General features: G+C 52.0%; 1 protein-coding gene and 1 long non-coding RNA gene across 2 annotated transcripts in view; one reads left to right on the forward strand and one right to left on the reverse strand.

The window, feature by feature from the left end:
- The window catches only part of TRAP1 (TNF receptor associated protein 1), a 28,713-nt gene extending 9,010 nt beyond the window's left edge, over positions 1–19,703 (reverse strand). The window contains exons 1-8 of the mRNA XM_068146961.1: positions 19,600–19,703; positions 14,522–14,689; positions 13,549–13,631; positions 13,018–13,158; positions 3,188–3,259; positions 2,307–2,467; positions 1,041–1,150; positions 797–870 (exon numbers count right to left, since the gene is read on the reverse strand). Of these exons, the coding sequence (XP_068003062.1) occupies positions 797–870; positions 1,041–1,150; positions 2,307–2,467; positions 3,188–3,259; positions 13,018–13,158; positions 13,549–13,631; positions 14,522–14,689; positions 19,600–19,687 (897 nt within the window). The 5' untranslated portion in view covers positions 19,688–19,703. The remainder of the gene's footprint in view (positions 1–796; positions 871–1,040; positions 1,151–2,306; positions 2,468–3,187; positions 3,260–13,017; positions 13,159–13,548; positions 13,632–14,521; positions 14,690–19,599) is intronic.
- A 1,623-nt stretch (positions 19,704–21,326) lies between these two features.
- LOC137445342 (uncharacterized) lies at positions 21,327–24,291 on the forward strand. The gene is made up of 3 exons (XR_010988391.1): positions 21,327–22,045; positions 22,352–22,485; positions 23,625–24,291. It is a non-coding gene; the product is annotated as an uncharacterized lncRNA (long non-coding RNA).
- The last annotated feature ends 543 nt before the right edge of the window (positions 24,292–24,834 follow it).

Raw genomic sequence — 24,834 nt, forward strand, 5'->3', positions numbered from 1 at the left:
CAAAGATTTCTGGTTTAAAGATTATTAATTTCACCTACATGATTCCTGCAATTGGGCCAAGAACATCTGACTCAAATGGTTCTGGCTGCAATATCATAGAACAGCTTGAGTTGGAAAGGACCTTACAGATCACCTAGTTCCAATCCCCTGCCACGGGCAGGGACACCTTCCATGAGACCAGGTTGCTCAAAGCCTCACCCAGCTTGGCCTTGAACACTTCCAGGGATGAGGCCTCCACAGCTGCTCTGGGCAACCTCTTCTGGTATCTCACCACCTTCATAGCAAAGAACTTCTTCCTTATGTCTAACACAATTTATAGTGGTCAGAAAATGCTAGCATCAAGCAGCACTTGGCTAAAGGCTGTGAAGGAAACCAGGGTGTGAGCTGAGCCACCCACAGAAACCCAACCGTTCACTGACACTGGCTACCCAGTGCTGAAGCCTAGAAAGAACTGCAGCAAGAGGTGCTGGCACACCAGTGACATGGGCAGTCCCCACATCATCAGTATGGCACAGAAGGTTACAATAAGCATTATGAAGCAGTGAAACAGTAACTCTGCTGAAGAGAACTACAAATAAAAATGGCTTTGCTAATCTGCCAGAATGCTCTCCAGTATGTACACAAACAGCTCCAGGCATGACTTCTGCTGGATTGCTCCAATTACTTGTTCACTACAGAGTCTGTGATACCCTGGACAACCCTTCCCTGATTTCACCTTGATGCTCTTTCCTACCTCCAGTGGAGGATTACAGCAGTTCACCTCGGTGAGTGACCTGCCTGTGACCCTCCTGCTCACCTGCAGGGTGTTAATTCTTCTCCCATTGAGGTACAGTGGGAAGCTGATGAAGTTGCTGTATTTTGTCACCACCTCTGGAAAGGAAAGGAGACACAGAAGAGTCACGTTTGTGCAAACAGCACAGTGAGGATCTCCTCGGTAACAGCAGGTGAAAGGTGCCGAGCAGAGAGGCTGCAAATTCACCTCCCACGCGCCAGGCGCCAACAGACGTCACAGCCCCTCAGCACCTCCCTCCTCCACTCACCCTTGACTCGATCTTCATTGGCAAACTCTTTGCAGTCTTCTTTGAGATGTATAATAATCTTAGTCCCAGTTCTGACACCAGAAGCTTCTGCAATCTCAAATATTCCTGAGCTGGGATTAGAAACAGAGCCTGTGTCAGCCTGTGTATCTCACACACAGCCATGAGGAGACACAGAAACGTTTTGTTAATCTAAGAGCACACACAAGACTTTGGTGCCAGGAGGCAAAGGCAATAAATCCTGAGTGCTCTTGGTACCTCTGAGAAGCATCCCCAAAGCTTGTGTCTGTTTTCAACACAGAGACTCCAGCCCCAGGACAGGCTGCTCTGCAAAGCCACCAGCAGCCTCTACCAAAAAGGAACCTTCAAACAACCTTCAGGCTGGGTGAGCCTTGCCTTCAGCTCCTCTCCTACATTTCTTACAGTGGCTGCAACACCCAGGCTCCTGCCTTCTTCCTGACAGCTCTGACTTGTTTGAGGGTCCTCACTCAGCTCTTCACTGGAGTATGCAGGTTATGATGAGAAGCAGCTGTGCTCTGCTGAAGACAGCCTGTTCTGGATGACCAGTCCTGCCCCACTGCTAAGTAAATGCCAGATGGGGATCAAGCAGTGGGGAGATGACAGACAAGCCTCCAAAGTGTCCAGCAGTGCAAACTGCAGTGCACAGCAGCTTGACTGCAGCCCAAGGCAGGCTGATGCCTCAATTACAAAAGATTATTTCCAGAATTTAAACAGTTCTGTAAATTCTTTATTCTTTGGAGACTGTAAGGGGGTGTAGGGCTTGTCAATCCCAGAAGCTTCCATTTTACACAGCTTGGCCATCACAGATGTTTGTAACCAAGTAGACAGCAAGGGATGAGCAGACAGATCAACCAATACAGACATGTGCCTACAGAGCCACTGCACAGCACTGCCTGCTGTGGGTGGTGCCCTCGAGCCAAAACCCAGGTGACAACTAGACCAAAGAGATGAAATCTGCCTCTCCAGTCTGGGGCACTGCTTGAGGTGACTGTCTGCCAGTGAGAAAGGAACAGGAATGGCAGGTACTCTCTTTGTCTGTGGCACACCTATTCAGACAAAGCAAGTTTGTCCCTGTGGTTTTCACCCTGGCACACTTGGCCAGGAGCTGCTACTGTGGATAATCTCAGCAGGATCTAAACCAGTAAGCCTGGTTGTGAAAGATCACACACACCCTGTCTTGTCCTACACAGCTTTCAGTCCAGGCCTGGTCTGGACACAGCCCATTTCCATCCCACCCTGCAGCCTTACCCGTCTGAAGACCAGTGGTAGCCTGGGCTCCCTGGCTCTGCAGACTGTGAGAACACCTCCACCTTATCAGCCACCATGAAGGCAGAGTAGAAACCCACTCCAAACTGGCCAATGATTTTACTACTGGCTTCAGCTTGGCTCTGCAAAGCATCTAGAAAAGCCTGGAGGAAAAAAAGAGGAGACACTGGATGATCTTTACAGGTCCCTTCCAACCCAAACATGCAATGATTCTATGGTAAAGCAGCACACAGGCTTCAGGTACCACTGGCAGTTCTAGGTCTGCTCCTCAGGCACTGATGCAGCCCTTACAGCAGACACTGCAGCCTGGCAGCCCAGCACCCTCATCCCACACCTCTGCATCAGTGTTCCAAGGATGATGCCCAAGAAAGAGGGTTTCTCCCACAGGGAACACCACCTCTGGAAAAGGGGAGCATTGCTTAGGAAATGCTCACTGCTACCAGCAGCAATGGAAAATGAGAGATGGCTCAGAGAATCAGGAGCACAAAACCTTCCAGAGATCAGAGACACCAATCAGGTACATCTATACAAAACTAGCCAGCATGAGGACATAGCTGCTGCCCTCCTGGACACAGAGTGAGCATGTGCACTCTATAAAGATGGCTTGGGGAGGAAGGAGAGAGGCACAGCAGCATTACACACAGGACCCTTTAGCACTGCCTGGCCACAACAGGCCTCCCACAGCACTCAGCAGAGACCATTAAGAGCTGGAAGGCTCCAAGGGTAGGTTTCACCTTCCAAGAGGGGTGTAATTTCACAGCTGGGCTGGGGGCCAAGGGAAGGAAAAAAAGGAGAACAAAGGTAGCTGTAACTGGAGAAGACTTTTCTAAGTGGGGAAGAAGGGGTGCTTCATCCTGAGTCACCTTTGAGCCCGAGCGAGCGATGGTACCGAGGTTAGAAACCAGCTCCTCCTGGGTCATCCCAATGCCTGTGTCCTGAAAAGAAACAGCAATTGTAATTGTAATCAGTGATGTTCCATGACAGGACAACAGCTGCAAGCTGAAGCATAGGAGTTTCCACATGAACATGAGAAAACACTTTTTCACTGTGAGAGTGACAGGACCCCAGTAAAAATCTCTGCAGTCCAATGCATGTTCAGATTTGCTCCACACACTTCTGCCACAGAGGCAGCAGGCAGGTTCATAGAATCAGTAAGGTTGGAAGAGACCTCAAAGATCATCAAGTCCAACCTGTCACCCAACACCTCATGACTACTAAACCATGGCACCAAGTGCCACATCCAATCCCCTCTTGAACACCTCCAGGGATGGGGACTCCATCACCTCCCTGGACAGCACATTCCACTGGCTAACAACTCTCTCTGGGAAGAACTTTCTCCTCACCTCCAGCCTAAACTTCCTCTGGTGCAGCTTGAGACTGTGTCCTCTTGTTCTGGTGCTGGTTGCCTGGGAGAAGAGACCAACCCCTTCCTGGCTACAACCTCCCTTCAGGTAGTTGTAGAGAGCAATGAGGTCTCCCCTGAGCCTCCTCTTCTCCAGGCTAAGCAACCCCAGCTCCCTCAGCCTCTCCTCACAGGGCTGTGCTCCAGACCCCTCCCCAGCTCTGTTGCCCTTCTCTGGACACATTCAAGAGTCTCAATATCATTCTTAAACTGAGGGGCCCAGAACTGGACACAGGACTCGAGGTGTGGCCTAACCAGTGCTGAGCACAGGGGCACAATGACTTCCCTGCTCCTGCTGGCCACACTATTCTTGGTGCAGGCCAGGATGCCATTGGCCTTCTTGGCCAGCTGGGCACACTGCTGGCTCATGTTCAGCTGGCTGTCAATCAGCACCCCCAGGTCCCTCTCTGTTTGGCAGCTCTCCAGCCACTCCAACCCCAGCCTGTATCGCTGCATGGGGCTGCTGTGACCAAAGTGCAGCACTCGGCACTTGGACTGGTGTCCTGTGGTGTTTGCACAAGGTTGATGTCCTTCAGGATGTCACTTTGAAAACCAAGTGCCATTTCCCTTCTCAAATCCCTGCAGCTTCTTTATTAGAATAAAACCTTTATTAGAATAAACCAAACCAGGTTGGAAGAGACCTTCAAGATCATCGTGTCCAACCCATCAACCAATCCAACCCACCCAAACAGCTAACCCATGGCACCAAGCACCCCGTCAAGTCTCCTTCTGAACACCTTCAATGACGGCGACTCCACCACCTCCCCGGGCAACCCGTTCCATAGCGCAATCACTCTTTCTGTATAGAACTTCTTCCTAACATCCAACCTGAACCTCCCCTGGCGCAGCTTGAGACTGTGTCCTCTTGTTCTGGTACTGGGTGCCTGGGAGAAGAGACCATCATCAGCCTGTCTACAACCTCCCTTCAGGTAGTTGTAGAGAGCAATAAGGTCACCCCTAAGTCTCCTCTTCTCCAGGCTAAGCAGCCCCAGCTCCCTCAGCCTCTCCTCACAGGGCTTGTGTTCCAAACCCCTCACCAACTTTGTTGCTCTTCTCTGGACTCGTTCCAGCAAGTCAACATCCTTCCTAAACTGAGGGGCCCAGAACTGGACACAGTACTCGAGGTGTGGCCTAACCAGTGCAGTGTACAGGGGCAGAATGACCTCCCTGCTCCTGCTGGCCACACTGTTCTTGATGCAGGCCAGGATGCCATTGGCCCTCTTGGCTGCCTGGGCACACTGCAGGCTCATGTTAAGCCTACCATCAACCAGCACCCCCAGATCCCTCTCTGCCTGGCTGCTCTCTAGCCACTCTGACCCCAGCCTGTAGCACTGCATGGGGTTGTTGTGGCCAATGTGCAGAACCCGGCACTTGGATGTGTTCAATCTCATGCCGTTGGACTCTGCCCATCTGTCCAGCCTGTCCAGGTCTCTCTGCAGAGCCTCTCTACCCTCCAGCAGATCAACTCTTGCCCCCAGCTTGGTGTCGTCAGCAAATTTACTGATGATGGACTCAATGCCCTCATCCAGATCATCAATAAAGATGTTAAAGAGCACAGGGCCCAGCACTGATCCTTGGGGCACACCACTAGTGACTGGTTGCCAGCTGGATGTGGCACCATTCACCACCACTCTCTGGGCTCGGCCATCCAGCCAGTTCCTAACCCATCGCAGTGTGCTCCCGTCCAAGCCATGGGCTGACAGCTTGGCCAGCAGTTTGCTATGGGGGACGGTGTCAAAGGCCTTGCTGAGGTCCAGGTAGACTACATCAACAGGCCTCCCCACATCCACCAGGCGGGTCACCTGATCATAGAAGGAGATCAGGTTGGTCAGGCAGGACCTGCCCTTCCTAAATCCATGCTGGCTAGGCCTGATCCCTTGGCCATCCTGTAAGTGTTGTGTTATTGAACTCAGGATGACCTGTTCCATGATCTTGCCTGGCACTGAGGTCAGGCTGACAGGCCTGTAATTCCCTGGCTCATCCAACCGGCCCTTCTTATGGATGGGCACCACGTTGGCCAGCTTCCAGTCCTCTGGGACCTCGCCAGTGAGCCAGGACTGCTGGAAAATTATGGAGAGTGGCTTGGCCAGCTCATCTGCCAGCTCTCTCAGCACCCTAGGATGAATCCCATCTGGTCCCATGGACTTGTGGGGATCCAAGCTGCTAAGGAGAGTTCCAACTACCGCCTCATGGAACATAGGGAAACTGTGCAGCTCCCTGGCTCCTTCTGCTAGCTCTGCAGACCAGCTGTCAGGAAGACGTTCTGCCCTTCTAGTAAAAATTGAGGCAAAGAAGGTGTTAAGTATCTCTGCCTTTTCCTTATCCTTGGTTACAATGTTCCCCTCCGTATCCACCAAGGAGTGGAGGTTTTCCTTCCCCTTCCTCTTACTATTAATGTATTTATAGAAGGACTTTTTGTTGTCCTTCACAGTAGAGGCCAGTTTAAGTTCCAAGTGTGCTTTTGCCTCCCTAATTCTCTTCCTACAAGACCTAGCAACATCCTTAAACATTCTGTGGGTTGCCTCCCCTCGCTTCCAAAGGTGATACACCCTCTTTTTTTCCCTCAGTTCCATTAAAAGTTCATGAACCATCCAGGCTGGCCGTCTGCCCCGGCGGCTCATCTTCTGGCACATTGGCACAGCCTGTCCCTGAGCCTTCAACAATTCTTCATTGAAGTAGGTCCAGCTCTCCTGGACCCCTTTGTTTTTAAGGACTTTATCCCAAGGAACCCTCTGAATTAGTTCCTTGAGTAACTCTACCTGATGGAGACAGCCTGAGAAGTCACCTTTACAAGTTCTCTACGTCATTCTGAAAGGCAGGAGGCAAGGTGATGCTTGCTCAGGTGAGAAGGTAGCTCCACTGCTTTATCTGTGAGCAGGGTTATCACAGCTGAGAGGAGCCAGCAGATCCCCAAGTGCTGTTAAAGCAGGACTGGAATTTGGCTTGCAGGAGTCAGCAAAGCAAGCTGGAGCAGAACTGGCTTCTGCTAGATGGCTCAGAGGCAAGATGCCAGAGTGACTTGGGGCACAGCAGGCCTCTACCACCTACGTGGGGCATGTACTGGGCTTATTTACTTAATGTCAGTAGTTATTTTTTAATACAGCATTTAACTCAACTGAAGGATCAAACTGTGGTCAACTTGAGAGGTTACTGAGTGAGGTGTCATGTGAGTAAGACATTTATTCTGCACCCCCATGAGTCACAGTACAGCAACACCTTTCCCCTCATTAACCATGGTAAGGCCAGTCAGGCAGCTTGGCTGAAAAGAGGGATGATGCCCAGTAAGATCTCCACAGCAGGAGATGAAAAGCCAGGAATAACAAACAGGGTATGGCAGAGTCTCAGGAATCTGACATGGTCCCTTCCCCCAGGGAAGAAAAAGCCAGTAAGAGAAGTTTTCAGCATCTGGTTCAGGTTTTGCTCACGCCAGACCCTGAGCAGAACTCCTAACTCCTCTGATCCACTCCTATTTATAGCACAGCATATCATTCCCAAATTCCACTATGGTAAAAAACAGTTTAAATATCCCTACCCCTCGAATTTGCTGGGCTATGGAATTCCACGTGCCCTGCCAAGCAGTGCAAAACGCCTCAGGGCAGCTCCTGCAGACTGCTTTGATGAGGGGGAATCCAAGAACAAAGACAGCAGGCTCAGAACGCTGCTCCCCAGCAGCACTGGGACGCTACCAGGGGAAGGGAAAGTGTCCTCTGAGGTGGCCAGCTGAGGCTCCCGGCGGGGCAGAGGTTTCCCAGAGCAGGGAAGCACCTGGGCAGATGAGACGGACACGCCACGGCCATTTGAACGGCTGTTGAGGCCACCAGCGCGTTTGCTGCGGCCAGCCTGGGCGCTGCGCTGCGAGCTCCCTGCACCAGGTGGTGCTGCAGCGGGGAACCGGGAATGAAGCGCTGGCGAGACAGGAGCTGGGCTTCCGCAGGGCCGGCCCTCTTCAGCCATGGGAGCCCACGGGAGCAAGCGACCCTGCCTCGGGCTGGGCTGAGAAGCGCCGGCAGCACTACAGCTCTGTGGGGTCCAAGGAAGGAGCTGGCACCGCTCCGCTGCCCTTCTCACAGCCGCTGGGCTTCCAGGTGTCTTCAGGAGCCACCGTGCCATCACACACCCCCCTGCCAACACCTTCTGCCTGCCAGCAGGCAGCGTAAACGCAAGGACTGCCACTGCTCCACCACCACCATCACAACTCCTCTTCCTCTGCAGTTTCAGACCCTGCCTTCAGTTTTCAACAGAAGTTTTATCAGGCTGAACCCAAGCACAGCAGAGCCATTCATAAAAACACGAAGCAAATCGTGCACAGGCCTTCACAAATTCCTGGAGGGATCTGCTCAGACTTCAAAGTGCCAAATGCTACTCCAGAGCTCTGAGAAACCAACCACTGTATAACATGAAACAGAGTTCAGTGCACTGACACTTCATTAGCTGAAGGTTAATTACAGAAGCCTTCTGTTTCTCAGCAGAACAACAACCTACACACCTGACTGAATTTCCTGCGGGGACTTCTCTGGGTGCAGAGCAAACAGCCTCTCCCCACCCACTCCCTCTACAGCCCTGTCCCTCAGCAGGCCAACACAACAGCCTACAGACCATCACATCACTGGAGGGGTTCAGGAGGAGACTTGACAGGGTGCTTGGTTGCATGGGTTAGTTGATTAGGTGGTGTTGGATGATAGGTTGGACGCGATGATCTTGAAGGTCTCTTCCAACCTGGTCTGGTCTCATCTCTTCTCTTCTCCTCTGCTGAGGGACTGTGAGGAGCTCTAAGGCCACTCTTTTTGACCTACACTTTTACATGAAGCAACATTTACCCTGAAGAGACAAGAGCTGAGCATCTTTTGTGTGTGGAGACTTCCAGGACACAAAACCTGCTGTTGAACCTCATGGGACCTTTATGCTGTCTCTGCACTTTGTGCATGGACACTTGCAAACTGAGAGTGCTCCGTGCAGCCATGGCTGGAAAACTGCCGGGCATGCAGCACCCCAGGGCTCTCTGCTTGCTCCACAGCCTTGAGGACCTCTGGTTTCCTTCTCAGAGGGGTAACACCTCCAGCCCCATGATCACTCTCAGTCCTCAGCTCTGCTATTCACACCACACCTTGTGGTGAGGCAGAAAAAGCCCTGCAAGTTACTACAACAACAAAGCTAGTTTCAATTAACTGATTGCTTAATTTAGCTGGTAAACAAAAATCCAGGTAACACAACAGCCTTGGCTCATTACCAGAGTCCAATTCAAGGTATTGCAGGGCCTCCTTACACCAAACAATCCATTAAGGAACCATTAACTGCTGCCTTTGCCAGCTACATCAGCAAGAGTGCTGCAGCTAGAGGGACATGTCTGAGCTACTCTGCCTTTCATTTGGCTTTTGTTGCAAAACAAACACTTGAAACACTTCAGTGCAAAACCTCAACGGGGCACCAGCAGAGCACTGGCTACATCAGAAATAAGGCCATGCATTTCAGTCACATCCCAAAATGCCTGATTAGCAAGTGCTCCCCTCCTGTTATTTAAATGCCTTGCTTAAAGAGATCTGAAATTCACAAGACCAGGATGGCAGCTGCACTGGAGCAGCATTCTGGTTTGGAACCAATAAAGCATCTGCAGCAGCAACCAACAGGAGGCAGCACAATAGAAATAAAACTGATGCATACAGACTCAAGGTAATCTTGGCCTCCTAGATGGAAGGTGTCCAAAGCAGAGAGCCTGAGCTTTCCTTTCCAGTACCATGTGTTGAAGTTATTTTCAAGACACACTGCTATAGTGGCCTCCACCCATCCAGGTTAAAAACCTGCTGTTCAGAAGAGTACTTGCTTTTACCCCCTTGGAATTTCCCACTCTCAGATGGGACATGCTCTTAATCTGGCATGAAGAGGAAGAACAGATTCCTCACTTCCCTTCCTTGGCTGCAGGTTATTTGAGACGAGTTGGTATTTCTGGTTCCCCTGGCATAAAAGATGATGCAACTACTGGAAGCTCTAACCCACCCCTGAAATCAGTGCCACATTTCTGCAACCTTCATTCCACCCAAGGCTTCTTCAAGTGCAGCCAGCTCCTCCACCTCAGCCTGCATTACTGTTCAGCTCCTGCTTCCTCAAGCCCAAGTGGCAGAAGGATGCTGCAGTACTGCACATAGCAAAGGACATAACCCTTCCCTCTACTGCAGCCTGGGTGTGCAGGGTGCTTGCTGGGACACAACCCAGCATGCAGTGGACCTGCTGCTCCCTACCTGCACCAAGCTTTGCTGGAGATGTGGGTGCACCTGCACTGAACTGCTAGAACACAAACATCTTGGCTCCTGCTGGAGCCTCAGGACAGCCCAGTCTTTGCTGCAGACTGTTCCTAACTGGCAAGCCAGCAGAGATCTGCTCAGTGATACAGGGAGCTGTTGCAGGGAGGAGTGGTGCTTGCAGTAATTTTAACTCCTCCCAAACACAGCAAACTGGTTATTTTGTGGCTTCACAGCCACTGATTTTGGATGACTGTGGTGGCAAGATGAAAAGCCCAACAAAGAGAACTGAGCAGCCCAAGCCCTGGCAGCAATGACACAGCTTCTGCACGTTAAAACAGCAGCCACACCAGCAGCAGCAGCAGCAGCTATTAGCTCTGTAAACATTCCAAACAATTTCCTCTTAACACTAGCACTGTCCCAGCCCAAAATGAGGCACCAGCAATGAGCAGAGCTCCAGCTCCAAGCTCACACACAAGCAGGGCTGCCAACAGACGCCGCAGTACGGCAGAGCTGTGCAGCAGCACCACAGCCAAGCGTGTCACTGAAGCCTCAGGCAGGTGTTGAAGGAGAGCTCAGCTGTCCCAGGGCTTTGGGGTCTGTAAGGGCTTCTCTGTCCCCACATCAGAGGGTCTGCCTGTAAAGCGTTGTCACGCAGAACTGCAGAGCTCTGCAGATCTGTCCTCGCTGCAAACACAGCCCTGACGCTGTCAAGTGGATTTTCTTAAGAGGTCTGACCTTGCAGGCTGTGGCTGCTAGCAGATGGAGCTGCCCCAGAAACACAAGCAGGCAGTTTTCAGAGGGCTGGAGGAAATGCTGCAATTTGCTAAGACAACGAGGCCTTGGTGAAGGACCTGAGGTGGTGTAATCCAGAGGAGCAGACAATGAGCACTCCCCTCTCAGCAGAGACAGCACCTGGCAGTGCCTAGGTAGGATATCCCTGAAGGAGGACTTTGTCTTAGGATTCTGGGTCCTGCTTTGCCTCTGACTGAAATCCAACCCTGGCAAAGAGGAAAGCAGAACTGCAGCTGCTTAACAGAGATGGATGTAGTCTTTTACCAGAGCTGGATAATCCTTCCCAGGAACAGCCTGTAACAGACCTGCCTTTTCTCAGCTGGTGAGACACAAAGAGGTGCTGCAGGGCTTGGAAGGGGAAGGGAAAGATCTAGCAGATCCAGGGGCCAAGAGCAGCCAAAGCCCCTAGATCAGAGTAAGACAATGGGACCTCCATAGATCACACAGGAGGGAGCTGCCACTTCCGTTCTGGCAGGTCCTAGTGGGTATGGAAAACAAAACAGCAAGGAAGGGAGGGGTTCATCTCTGTCTCAATCACCGCAGGCAGGTTGTGCACCTTGGCATCCCATAAGGGTAGGGAGGTGTTCTGAATGAGCCTTGTTCAAAGTAATCATTACACACAGTGTTTCTTCAAGAGGTTATAAATAAACCCTTCATTGGAGGTAAGGAGCTTTAGGCACTACTGAGAAGACAAACCTCTTAGAGGAGATTGGAGAAGTGCTGCTCTCTCCCCCTCCGAGAGCGCAGCGTTGCTGCAGTTAAAAGCTTCCTAGTTAAGACTCATTTAGTTGCATTAGGGATGTGCAGGCAGGCAGGTAGGGAGTTATAAAAAGACAAATCCTTCACATGGCTAATTGGGTGTGACATCAAATGCATCCTATCTGCAAGGTGAGCAAATGGGTCCCTGACCCAAACTGCCAAGGCGGGGAACAGCTTCCATGGTTGCAGGGCACGAGTTCTAAGAATGTCTTGATGGGTTCAGAGGCTGAGTATCCACGAGGACAGCAAAAGGGAGAGGCAAGAGGAAGGTGGGGATGGCAACAGACTTGGGGTGAAGCAAGAGCTCATTAAAGAGCTGGTGTTATACAGCAGTCAAAAAATGCACCAGTCAGGTGAGATAGGAATAGCAAAGCTTCCACATGACTGTTTGAGAGTTGCTGGGCTGATGATTGTGTTGCCCACTGACAATTGCTAACTTCCCCATGGCAACCACAGCTGCTCATTCTGCAGAGGAACACAAGTATAAAATATCTGAGCAGCCTCTAACTGCCAGTGCTTTTGTCCCACGTGGAAAAATAGCAGCTTGTGTGCTTTGTCTGTGCCACAGCTCCCCTGAACCTGCCATGGCTGGCCTTTGCTCACATGCTGCTGTCTGCCTCATTCTTTGCTCTTCTGGGAACAGTCCTCAACTAGACTCTCATGGCTGACACTGGTCCATGAGGAAAGGCACTGATGAACCTTCTGGGCATTAAGAACTTCACCAAGAAAAGACCAACACAGCCTCAGCTTTCCACCCCGGACAACAGCCATGAAGAAGAGCAATCAAGGTAAGGAGAAGGTCCAGCTCCACCCTCCCTCCCTCCCCTGAGGTAAGCATACTTAAATTGAACCCTCACCTCCTCCTAAGTAAGCACTTTGTCACCAGTAGGGAACAATCAAAACCAGGGTTGCAGAAAGGAAGACAGGTAAATGCTATGGTACTGCCACAATCTACAGTCCCACCTGTGTGTTAGGACTGAGTCTCAGTATCATCTGGACCTGGTCTCTCCTGGAGCAGGAGATAGAGACAATAAGCAATGGGAGGTTCTTCTCACCACCTCAGCATCTCTCAGCCTGAGATGAGAAGATGGGAAGAATTGTGAGATACCACATAACACCTAAGACTTAAGGAGGCGAGGGAAATCCTCCCCAGAGGTCAGGATGAAATCAGACTCCCAACTTTTTTCCCTAGTGAGAAATGCACACGCCCTGGAAGTGCACCAAAGTGCTGGAAGCAAATCAACTGGTAGTTCCAAATAGGGCAGGAAGGAACAGCAAATTTTCCTATGGGGAGAAATGGGAGCAGATAAATCAGTGTTTTCTCACCAAATCCTGTCATTACAGTGTCAAGAAACACAGTCCACCTGAGGACAGAACCCTTCTTAGGCAGGCCTGGGAATCCATGGGGCTGTGCTGCCACTCAACTTCCACTGATGCTTCACAGGACACAGGCCAGTGATGGCAGCAGCAGGAAACCAGGCTGTCCTGGTACCAAAGGAAGTACCTGGATAGTGATGGTCCTCTTTCCACTGTCTGTCTGCAGATGGATCTCCATCTCAGGCAGGGCCTTCCCTTCTGCCATCAGCCGATGCCGAAGCTTCTCCAGCGCATCACTGCCGTTGGAGATCAGCTCCCGGATAAACACCTGGGGATGAGACACAACCTGGCACTGCAGCCCGGCCCTGGCCACAGCACAGCCCCCCAGAGACCTGGGAACTCATTGCCTACTCACAGCTGAATTCCAAGCTCACCACAAAAAGAACTGTGCTGCCCATTATCTGCCAGCAGAACAGCTGGTCTGAACTGAGGAGGCTCTGAGGCTCACAGAGCCAACTGGCCACACCTGCAACATCTTCTGAAAACATTTTCAAGGTGTCTTCAGAAAATGTCATTCAAGAAAGCATGACCTGAGCAGCACAGGACTGGCTGGGAAATTGAGCAGGAATTCTTCCAGCTCTACAGTTTTGGATGTGCCTCCTGGCAGAGACAGGGCTTTGCCAACAGAAGATCCACCAGCAAGCAGTGGGTGCCTCACCTCCTTCTCAGAGTACAAGGAACGGGCAACAATGTCCAGTAGCTTCTTTGTTTCAGCCTGAAACTCATGTTTAGAGGCTGCACCTAGAATAAAATCACAAACACACCTGTGAGGCACTTCACCAGGCTCCTCTTGGGAATGAAGACAAAACTACAGTCTCACCATGTGCTTCAGCTTCCCAGGAGGGAACTTTCTGTGCCCAGAAAGTTTTCCTCATAAACACTACAAAACATCTCAGCTGAAGGACAATCCTCGGCCTTTTAAATCCAGGCATTTCTCCTGCTAGAAGCATTAGAGAACCCTGAAGTTACATGGGAAAGCTAAGGCTCAGACACCCCCCTCTTCCATGCCTTGCTGCTACATTCCCCAGTGCCAGGGCAAAGCTGGGATGTGACAGCAGCAGTGCATCAACCCTACTGGGGGCTGCACAGCCTGGCAGCTTCAAAAGTACCTGCCTGAAAAACCACAGGAGCATGGAGTGAAGATGCTGTCTCTATGCTCAGATAGCTCATGTACCTTTGCTTTAAAGCACCTCCCTGTGGAGATGTGCAAAGCAATTCATTCCCCCTGAAACACTGACACCAGGATTCTCATTAGACCTTCAGGATCCACAGCAATGACTTGGGCCAAAATGGCTCTTTTAAAGTGCCTGTGGAGCCTCTGCATATATGCATGAGCATCAATTGCCAGGGCAAGCCCACAGGTGCAACATCTGCCTGCAGTTCTGATGGGCTCCTTTTTCAGCAAAGGCCACTTGGATTGACACCTCCCAGTTTTGGGGAGGTGATGGTGCAATAAAGACTCCAACTGTAGCCTTCCAGCAAGGATGTGATGACCAAGAGCTGTTCCTCCTCCAGAAACACCACTGAAGAGGGCTCACCCTCTCAGTCAGGGCACAGCAGCACCCAGATCTTATCCCCCACCTGCCTGTGCTCCAAGGGAGCTCCCACAAGACACGCGAGGCCGTGCTGACCTTGGACGTTCTCCGTGTTGCTGATGATGGTGTGCAGGGGCTCCTCATCCTTGCTCTCTGCTGCCTGTGTGCTGTACATCCGGACAGCAGGCACACTGCTGGCAGGAACATTGGACCAGAGGCACCCATGATGCAGTATTTGCCTTTGGAGACACGCTGCTCCTTTTGCTAGAAGACACAATTGAAGGCATTTCAGCATAAATCACAAGTAGCAGCAGCAGGAGCACTCTTAAAAGGTTCCACTTGAGCAATCCCATGGGGACTTACCCTGTCCCAGCAAGACTGAAGTTCCCTCACAAGCAAACACCCACCATTTCCCACTGGCACTGCCTTCACTGCACAGGAAGGGCTTTAGAGTGCCTCTTCTGAATTAAAATCCTAGCCAGAAGATGACAATTAGCAGCTTTCACAAGGATTTGGTCTGTGAGGAAGAGGCAGTCTACAGCATTGATTGCTGCAGCCTGGCCAAGCTGAAGACAACAGGGAACACCAACTGCCACATTACCATCAGTGAAAACACAACACCCTGGTGCAAGAGAAGCTGCCTCAACCTCCTGGAGATGCCTCTGCTGCACACACAGCTTCTCTGGATGCTGTGCTAACACTTATCAACAGGCAGGCCTCTATGCACCCAAACCTACCTTCTCCTGCTCACCCTCATCCCACCAGGAGTGACCATCTCCTTTACATCAAACTCCAACTTGCCCCATTTGGCCCATCAGCCAGCTCAGCAGTCACTTTATGACAACAAAGCCATAAGGCCCTTGACTATCCAAGCACAGATAACAGAGCAAGGGATTACATCCTCCAACAAAGGCAGCTCTGGGGGGAAGCAGCACACATGGCAACAAAGCCATCAGCAGGCAAAACAAGAGACAGGGCACAAGTCAAGGACTGGGATTCCCAGTTCTCCTCCTTCCATTTTTGCTCAGGTAAGCTGAACACTTCGTTGGAGGATGAAGCAAACCCAAACCTGATCACAAAAAGACCACCTACAGCACTACCAAGCCCTGTGCAAAGTCAGTTACTTGGTGTGGTTTCTGAGCTGCAGCAAGAATAGCCTGTGCCAGAGTGAGAGCCTGGAGGCTGTGGAGCTGAGCATGCAGTGGGGCTGGGGACAGGCAGTGACTCAGCCTTCCCCAGCCCTACAAAGAACAGGGCAGAGGAGTGCCCATGCTGGCCTGGGCAAAGTGGGCAGAATCTGGGTATGCACCAGAAATGGCTGGAAGCAGTGGCAGGCCCAGGCACAGCTCACTCTGCTTGCAGCCTGATCCATCAAACAAGGGAAGGAGGCCAACTGTACACCCCAGGCCTCTGAGAGGCTCATTTTCAAGGTGTCCTTTCTTCAGATGAGTGGGGACAAAACCACCCAAATGCTGAGCTGAGAACCACTGCATGGTGAGAGTCCCTGCAGCACACCTGTGACCTCCCTAGAGGCCATCCACAGCCCTCCAGTCCAGGTCTTCTGCTGGGAGAGCCCAGACCCCTCCTGAACCCTCCTCCACCTCGTCACAGCCCTTGAGCTAACTCAGCATCCCAGCCCTTTCACCTATGTTTCGTTGTCCTCCAGCTCATCTTAGGAGGTCTCAGACTCCCTTCACAAGTGCTCTGCAAACCTCCTGCCCACCTTAGCAAGTGCCACAGCCAGTATGCTCAGAGAACAAATCTTGCTGCTCCAGACCATAAGGCTGGGCTCTCACTTACTCCACATCACGTGAGCACAACCCCCTGAGCTTTAACAGCGCTTCTGGCTCCTGCACCTCATCCCCGAGAGCCGATCGAGGAGGCTGCCAGTCCTCATTCCTCCTCCTCCTCCCAAAAAGCTTTGAATCGAGATCCACTTCGCCAGCCAGGAGCTTGAATTACTCCTCAGTCATTCTGCCCTTAAAGAAAAGAGCCCACAAATAGTTCTTAATGCACTGAACACCTCCCACACACATAACTGTTCACTCTCTCTGCGTCACAAACAGCTCTGCCGCATTATCGCAGGCTGCGTTCCTCAGCTGCCTCCTGCCTGCGAGGAGAGCAGCCCAGCTGGCTGGAGCAGAAAGCAGTGGAGAGCTCTCCCCGTGGCTGTCCACCCATCCAGCTTCAGACAGAAAGGGCCTGAGGCAGCCCCAGGGTTCACATCCTTTATTTATGTGTTTACAGATCTGATGCTGGTCTCAAGGTCGATGGTGTGGGGTACTTTAAAGACTCCGCACCCGTGGGCCGGCCCGCACACACGCCTCCCAAGCAGCAGGAGCAAGAGGGAACTTTGCTCCATCCTGGACTCCAGGATCCCAAGAAGCGGACCAGCAGCAGCTCTGTGCTAACCCTAAGGCCACTTCTGCAGGCAGCAAGGCCCTGGAGCCAGCAAGCAGGCCACCCCCCCCAGCCCATAGGCACTTGCTGACTCTAGAGCAGCCATTTGTAGCCTCTTTACCCCTAAAGCACAACAATAAATCATTGCCCATCAACTCACAGGTTATTCTGGGATTGGTGTAATGTTTGGTCTTATCATCTTTAATTAACAGCCAGGTAGAGACAAGGCTCATTAAATGCAAGCTGCAGCTTCTTCAGCTTCTTTGTCTCCTGCTGAGCCCTTGCCTGGCCAGCAGGGAAAGGCTCCTGGCAATTCTGGGTATGAAACCACAGTTATCAGCACATAAAAGCTATTGAGAAAGTGTCTGCTGAGTTAACAGGGTAGAGAGACACCCATGATGAGCCCAAGAAACAGGCTCCTAAGACCATGAGACAAAAAAGGAATGGCTCTTGCCCTGGCTGCCCCAATGTGCTGGGGCAAACCAGGTCTTTTTCCATCAGGTTAATCAAACGCTGAGCTCCATCAGACTCCACATGGCTTCCTATCTGCATCACAGTCCCACCTGCACCCTAAGAGATGGCAGACACCCACTTCCAGTTCTCTCTGAATCCTAAGGGATTCTCTGTATACATGGCCTTAAACACAGGGGACACACCAAGGACCCTTGGTCTCAGGGCCTCCTTTCAACCCAGGCACTGGAATGCCTCAGGATGCCCAAGCGACCTCACCAAAACCAGCCTCTCCTGGGAGAGGGCTGCTGGGAGCCAAGCTGATCGGCAGGCAGACATTTGGGGTGGGAAATCGAGCACAAAGCAGCAGGCAGCTCAAAACAAAGAGAATTTGGGTCAGCAGAAATTACCATAACAGCTTGATCACTGTGCAGTCGTCAGCCTGAGGACACGCCTGCACAGAGGAGCACTTGCAACGAGCTGCTTACAGCTCAGACTTCACTAGAGAAGGCTGTTGAGCTGGGCACCAGGTCCTGGGAGAAGAGTTCCTGACTGATCTGCTCACACCAATACATCCCCCAGAAAACCCTGCATCACCTTTGGCATTGCCAGAGCCAAGAGACGACACTGTCAGCTGCACAGCTGAAGGGAAAGGATGGCTTACCCCAAAGCTAGGGATCTCCACCTGCATCCGAGTGAAGGGAAATCACCTCCTGCCTCTCCTGCTTTACTTCCACTCCACACAGCTTCTGCTCCCCATTTTTTCCCTGATGGCCCTGGGCAACAGATTGAGGGATAGAACTCTGTCTCTGCTGGTGCACACCTAACCCATAGGAGGCACACAGCTTCCTCCTCAGTCACAGACATAAGAAGCCACCGGGGATTTCTGTGGTGGAAGAACTGAACTGCCCAGACAGATCCAAGTGGCACTTGGTGGCACAATAAATCTAACAGTGTGGCCCTGATAGTGACCATATTTGTTACATGATTTCCTGTGTCACAGAACCCACAGGGAAACCACAGACCACACTGACAGCCTCCAAATCTGCCCATTAGGAGCCAGATGACAGAGAAGGAGGTGCTGAGCACAGGATGTGCTACTCGCAGATAGAGGCAGGAAGCTCCTCACCATGCTTCGGCCACCGACAGCTCCTGAGCACATCTCCTGACCCACACCTCAATAAGACAGCACAGCCTGGAAACCAGACCTCAGGACTCAGAATTTCTCACCCCTCAGGCTTTTCAGCTCTTAGGTGAAATCCTGAGTGCACCCCTGGGAAACACAATTCCTTTGGGCTCATCTGTCAGGCTATCTGGAGCTGGAATGGCCAGAGAACAAGAATGCCAACTTCTGCTGCTCCTTTCCCAGCTCCCAGCTGACCTGGACATGCTGTTTAGCCTATAGGAGTGAGGACAGCAACTTGGATATGCTATATACCCTGTATGAGCCAGGAGAAGAGCCTGGATGTGCTATGTAGCCTATGTGCACTACTAGGTTAACCTGGACATGCTGTACACCCTACAGGAGTCAGGAAACAAAACTGGACCTGCATGAGCCAGGACAACAACATGGACATACTGTGACCTGAACATGCTGTAAGCCCTCTGTGACACGATCCTGGGCATGCTGCACACCCTATACAAGCCAGGACATCAACCTGGACACGCTATACATGCCAGGAGATGAATCTGGACGTGCTACGTGACCTGTATGAGAGGCCACATGCTCTGTATGTGCCAAGAGATGAACTCGGATATGCTATATGAGACGAGCACGCTACACACCGTACAGGAGCCAGGAAACAGACGTGAACCCAGTACAGGACCTGAGGAAGCCAGGTGCCCTGAGCCAGGCGATGATCCTGCGCATGGGACACACCCTGTATGAGCAACACGAACTCCTCCCCGCAGGACGACCGAGCGCTCGCAGCTGCCCTTCACCGAGCGAGCGGGGCTCCGGCAAGCAGCTTCCCAAGCTGGTCAGTCCCAGCGGGCACTTCCCCTCCCGCCTTCCTCCTCCGAAGGGCTGCCCTGCGGCCAGGCCCAACCGCCTGAAGCCTCACTGCTTGTGCACACACGGCCCCGGGAGTCACCACCTCCCCAGGGACGGAACGGTCCCGGAGAGGCGAAGGACCGCGTGGGCCAGCGGCGCTGTAGCCTAGGGCGAGCCACGGGGTGCCCAGCTCCCGCCTCACGCCGCCCGCCCCAGGACCCCCGTCTCCTTCACGGGCCTGCGGTCCCCGGGGCCCGCCGGGCTGAGAGCTGGCTCCCGCCCGCCCGGTCGCGGCAGCGCAGTGGCGCGGCGGGGCCGGGGCCCAGCTCACCTGAGACCGCCCGCGGCCCGGGCCGGGCCCCGGCCCCGGCGCGCAGGAGAGCCGCGAGGCACCGCCCCCGCCGCACCGCCGCCGCCATGCCGCGCGCTCCCCGCCGGCGCCTGCTGATGGCGTCACCAGACCGGGCGCGCGCGCGTGACGTCGCGCCGCTCCTTCAGGCCGCGGCAGGGCTCGCGCCGGCCTGGGCTGCCTGCGCAGCCTCCTCGGCCCCGGCTCCAGCCTCCGGGCAGGCGCTAGGCCTCACGCCTGGGTGCACGCACGTACCCCGTCCCCTCGCACCGCGCTCCACCCCTGCGCCGCTGTCCTTTCCCCCCACCCCTGCAAGGGGGTTGCGCCCGGAGCACCTGCAGAGCGGCTCCCTGGCCGCCGCCTCGCAGCTCTGCCGCGCCGGCTGCCTCCGCGCTCGGGTCGGCCTGGCTCGCTTTAGCACCAGCGAAGCAGATCCCAGCCTGCGCCAGGGGCTCGTGCTGCTGTGCATTCCAGGGCCCTCTTTATGCCTCTTACACCAGAGGTGGTAACTGTGGCAGTCGAGTCCAGGTCACCACTTACAAACCTGTCCTCTTCTGACGTTTAAAAAGCCCACGGTTATTCTACCCTGAGACCTGTTAGCAAGGGGAACCCAGACAGGTTACGAAACGAGCCTCCTCTGCTCACACAGACACCCGTGAAGGGATCTCCCAGCTAACGGAGGAGCCCGTTTCGTGCAAGAGGCTCTGCCAGGCACTCCGCAGTGCGTCTCACCCAGCTTCCCCACGGAAGGGGCTGAGGGCCAAGGAAAGCCTGCACCAGGCTGGAGCTGCCCTCAGGAGGACCCCTGTGCCCCCCTCCGGCCAGGCTCCTCTACTTGACTTTGGGCTGCTTGCTTATTCTCTCCTTTTCCCATTTACCTGAAATTCCTTATCTCCTGGGGAGCAGCCAGAGTATAGATCACCAAGATCTAAAGGTCTGAGGTACTGGAGAAAGGCTGTGGATGGGGCAGGGTGAGAGAGAAACTGCTCTGCTGAGAGCTGAATCTGGAACGTGGGTGAGAGCAAAGCCTGGCCTCAATGAACAGTGCAGCTAAAAATAGCATCTAAGCAGGCCTCATTTCAGTGAGCACCAACCCCTTTCAGACAGAGGAGATGACAGCCTTCAGGAGGGAACCACAGCCACCTCAGAGACAGCTCTGTAAGGCCCAGGCTCAGGGGAGCTCGCTGGAGAAGCTATAGGTGCAGCTCACTCGTGCAGCTGGTCTGTGGGACTGCTGATCCACTCACATGCAGAGGAATTTGTGCCATGCTGGATGTTATGGATTAGGTGTTTGCCTCACTCCAGCTGGGCTGCATTGCCACCTGGAACCACCCCCAGCCTCCTCTTGAGGTTCCCTCTGCTGTGGCCAAATGACTTTCAAACACTTCCCTCCTGCAGCTGTGTGCATTGCTGCCTCCAGCTGACTTGACGCCACAGCACTCCTGAGAGTTGCTGTGCCATGGCACCACACCAGAGCTCTTGTACCTGCTGTGAAACACCCGAGTTCTCCTCCTGCCATGGATGTTCTTTAACTGTTCATCCATGAAGCGTGTTCCTGCTTGGGGACTGCAGGGAATCTGCTGCAGACTCTCCCCCAAGCTCACGTTGATGATCCAGCAGTTGGCACTGACAAGCTTCAGTCGCTACCCCAGCAGCATGCTGCGGGCAGCAGAGCTCTCCCTGCTCCCCAGGTAAAGATTCCAGCTGTGGAGAGGAAGCACTGCTGGTCCCTGCACCCGTGTGCTCTGCTGTGGTCTTCCAGCTTGAGTGGCTGCTCCATCTTCACTGCACTGAGGAAAGCAGGTACTGCAACTCACTTTGGAAGTGGCACTTGGTGCCCACCCAGATCACCTGTAAGCCATTAACTGCTGTCATGTGCTGCTGTACACTGCTGCTGACCCGAAGGAACGTTTTGCTGCTATGACCATGGACAAGGACCCCTGCTGGCTTCCAATGGGGTTCCTGTCCCCAGCTCTTTGGCATCCGCTGCACCCCTGGCAGAAGGACTCCTCTCCCTCGTCCCGCTCCAGTGGTCAGACTCTCACCCCTTTGCTCCAGTGTATCCAGGTGAAGACCAAAGCAAGGAATGCTGAGGATGGATTTCTGGCCTGGTGGGACACCAAGGAGCAACTGAGAAAGTCAAGTTCAGCTGGTGTGTCTGTGGCAAGAAGAAACACCTCAGAGCCTGCTGTGGTAGAAGGCAGGAGAGCCAGCAGCAGAGTGGAGCATGGCAGACAGCTGGAGAAACGAAGAGCAGAGGACCAAGCTGTTCAGATTTAAGTGCCGCCACCTCCTCCAGAATTCACTTAGGGGGAGGCTGGTAGCCAGCCCGCTGGTGATAAAGATCCTGCACCAATTAGTTGCCTTATCCATTCTCATTTCTGGGATGCTGTTCCTTATCAGCAGTACCTCCCCATCCAAACGCAAGGTAAGGACCAAGGACCTGAAAAATGAGATGCCCATCCAGTCTTCAGATGTGCTGAATTTTCTCTCAACACCCAAAAGGGACTGATGTGCAGCCTGCTGAAGCTGCAGGGGCTGTACACCAATCCTCATCTCTAGCTCTGCACATCCCTTCTCTCCCTGGTAAAACACCTGATCTAAACTGCTCCAGCAAGCTGGGATTAGCAGAGCTCAACCTATCCCTTGTTCCACATTCTCAACATACTTCAGCTTGTACTTATAACACTCCGGTATTTGCTTTCCATCAGGCTTTTTCTCCACTGTTCCCCAGGAGCAGGAACCCAAGTGAGCTGCAGCCTGAGGGCCACATCACCACCTCTGTGCTCCAAGGAGGACTCTGCTTACCCATGTCCGGAAGCGGTGCTGCTGGTTTTGAAACGGAGGCTACTTAAAGGCATTAGCGAGGTAGGACTGAGCGCAGTTATCTTAGCCCTGCCGTCAGGCTCTGCCGATCCCCACGGGCAGCAGCCAAGGGGAACCATCCTTCAATCCAAGCAATTTTACCAGCTTTTATTAGAAACACCAGCACATTTCAAGTTTCCTCTTTTTGATCACAAATATAGTATTTTTCCTCTTTTTTTTTTAAGTACACAGCATGAGACACAGCATCAAGGCTTTCCCTCTTTTGGGTTGGTTGGGTTGGGGTTTTTTTACAGCAATTTCTTTTGGACAAGCTCTGGGTTAGTGTTCACTGACCTCACCCCAGCCCCAAATTTTGACATCTTGAATTGCTGAAGACAGGTTGGGTGTGCAGATGAATCCGATGGCAGTGAAAATGGTACAGCAGGTCAAGAGTTGGCAAGGAGAGTTGAAGCAGAGACCCTCTACAGTTAAAAACAGCCACACGGCGTGCCCAGACGCTGCTGTTCACAGCACAGGGATGAAAGTGCAGATCAATCATTTGCTCTTCTCCCCCTTAGCCCTGCAGCACCGTTCCTGGGAGCAGGTGAGGCTGGAGGGAATGATGGCTCCAGGTGAAGGCCACGTGTGCCCGGTGCTCCCCGCCGGAGCAGCAGCTGGGCCAGAGAGCGCACGCTGAGTTTGCTGCCACTCCCACTAGCGAGAGGCCTCCAGGTCTGAGCGATGGCGCTTGAGGCTGGCTGGGGCTCTGAGCTCACACCTACGCTGGGGAAAAGCTTCCCTGGATGCTTTAAGTCCTAGGAAGCAATTCACTGACAGAGGGGGCTGGGGGGGGACGTGTCCCAGGGCCATGGTGGCAGGATATTAAAGGGAACATGGACATGATTTGTTATTTTTTATTCCACAGAAAACCCTCAAATCTAGACTCAGCGTTAACAGCAGAAAAATAGTGTTAAAGTCAATAGGTTCATATTTTACTGTAGACTAAATAAATTAGCCTAGAATTAACTCAATACTCTCTATTTCCCCTCTCATTGGTGATCCTTCTCTAAAGTAACGCAGTTTTGTAGAAAGCAACAGCTAGCAAATAATTTATTCCAGTTAACCCTTTATGGCTGAACCCCTGCAAGTATTCCAGGTGCGGGCACCGCTCCGCTCCCCTTCCTCCTCTCCTCTCCCCGCAGAGGGAAAAGCTCTCGCTACCAGGTGTGGGAAACCCAGACGACCCTCTCCCTTAAGGAGTCGCTGCAGGCAATCGCGCCGCGCCGCGCCGCTCCTACGGCCGTCCATCGCTACGTCTTACAAAGAACATCGTGATCCAAAGGAGAGACACGCACACTCACACACACCCAAAAGAAAAAGGTAATAATAATAATAATGATATAAATAAATAAAAAAACCCCAAACCCCCAAACAAGGAAGAAGAACCAAAACCAACCCCAAACAAAATAAAAAAAACCCCTTTTAAAACATTCTTACATGGATTTGTCTCTTTTTTGTTGCTTTTTTGTTGTTGGTGTTTTTTGTTTGGAAAGAACAGAATACATGTTAAAAACTTCCGTCATTTATATCAATTTTAAGCAATACTTTATATACAATGGGAGAGAAGAAGAAAAAAACAAACAAACAAACAAAAAAAACCAAAACCAACCCCCCAAAACAAACAACAAACCCCAACCCCCCCCAAAAAAAAAACAACCACAAACCAAAACCAAACCCCCCCCCAAAAAAAACAAACCAAAAACCCCCAAAGAAAAGACATGCATAGTCCAAAATACAATGTTGAAAACAGCATTTTTTTTTTCTCCTTTTGTTGTTTTATATCCATAAACAACCAAAAACAAAACAAAAATAATAATAATATATATAACCCCCCAAAAAACACTAAAGTGTTAATACCATGTACATGGATTCAAGAAGGACCACCCTTGGTTTTGTTGGTTTTTGTTGTTTGTTTTGTCTGTTGCACACAGTTTATTTAACCATATGATAAGCGTTAAAGTAAGAAACGAGTTCGGTCGGTTTTGCGGTCGGTTTTTTGTTTCCTTTGTGTTTTTTTCTGTCTTTGTTTTGTCCTCGGTGGTTGGTTTTTGTTGTTTGTTTGTTTGTTTTTTTTTACCATTCTATACAGTGATTGAATCTTCTTGGAATTGTTTTGTTTTTTTTGTGTTGGTTTTTTTTTTTTCTCTTTTCCCCTCTTATTTATAAGTAATTATAGCGCTTGCATGATTTACACTAGAATTGCTTCTCCTCATTTCAAGTTTCACACAGAAGAAAGGAAGAAAAGAAGAGCTTCTCCTCTATTCAAATCAGCACGGCCTAAGAGAGTGATCATCCCTAGGTTGGGTTTGGTATGTTTTGTTGTTTTTTTTTTTCCTTTTTTCCTTTTGTCCT

This window comes from Melanerpes formicivorus, unplaced genomic scaffold (assembly GCF_026170545.1).
Source record: "Melanerpes formicivorus ecotype bairdi unplaced genomic scaffold, bMelFor1.0.p_v2 SCAF_14, whole genome shotgun sequence".
Classification (NCBI taxonomy): domain Eukaryota; kingdom Metazoa; phylum Chordata; class Aves; order Piciformes; family Picidae; genus Melanerpes; species Melanerpes formicivorus.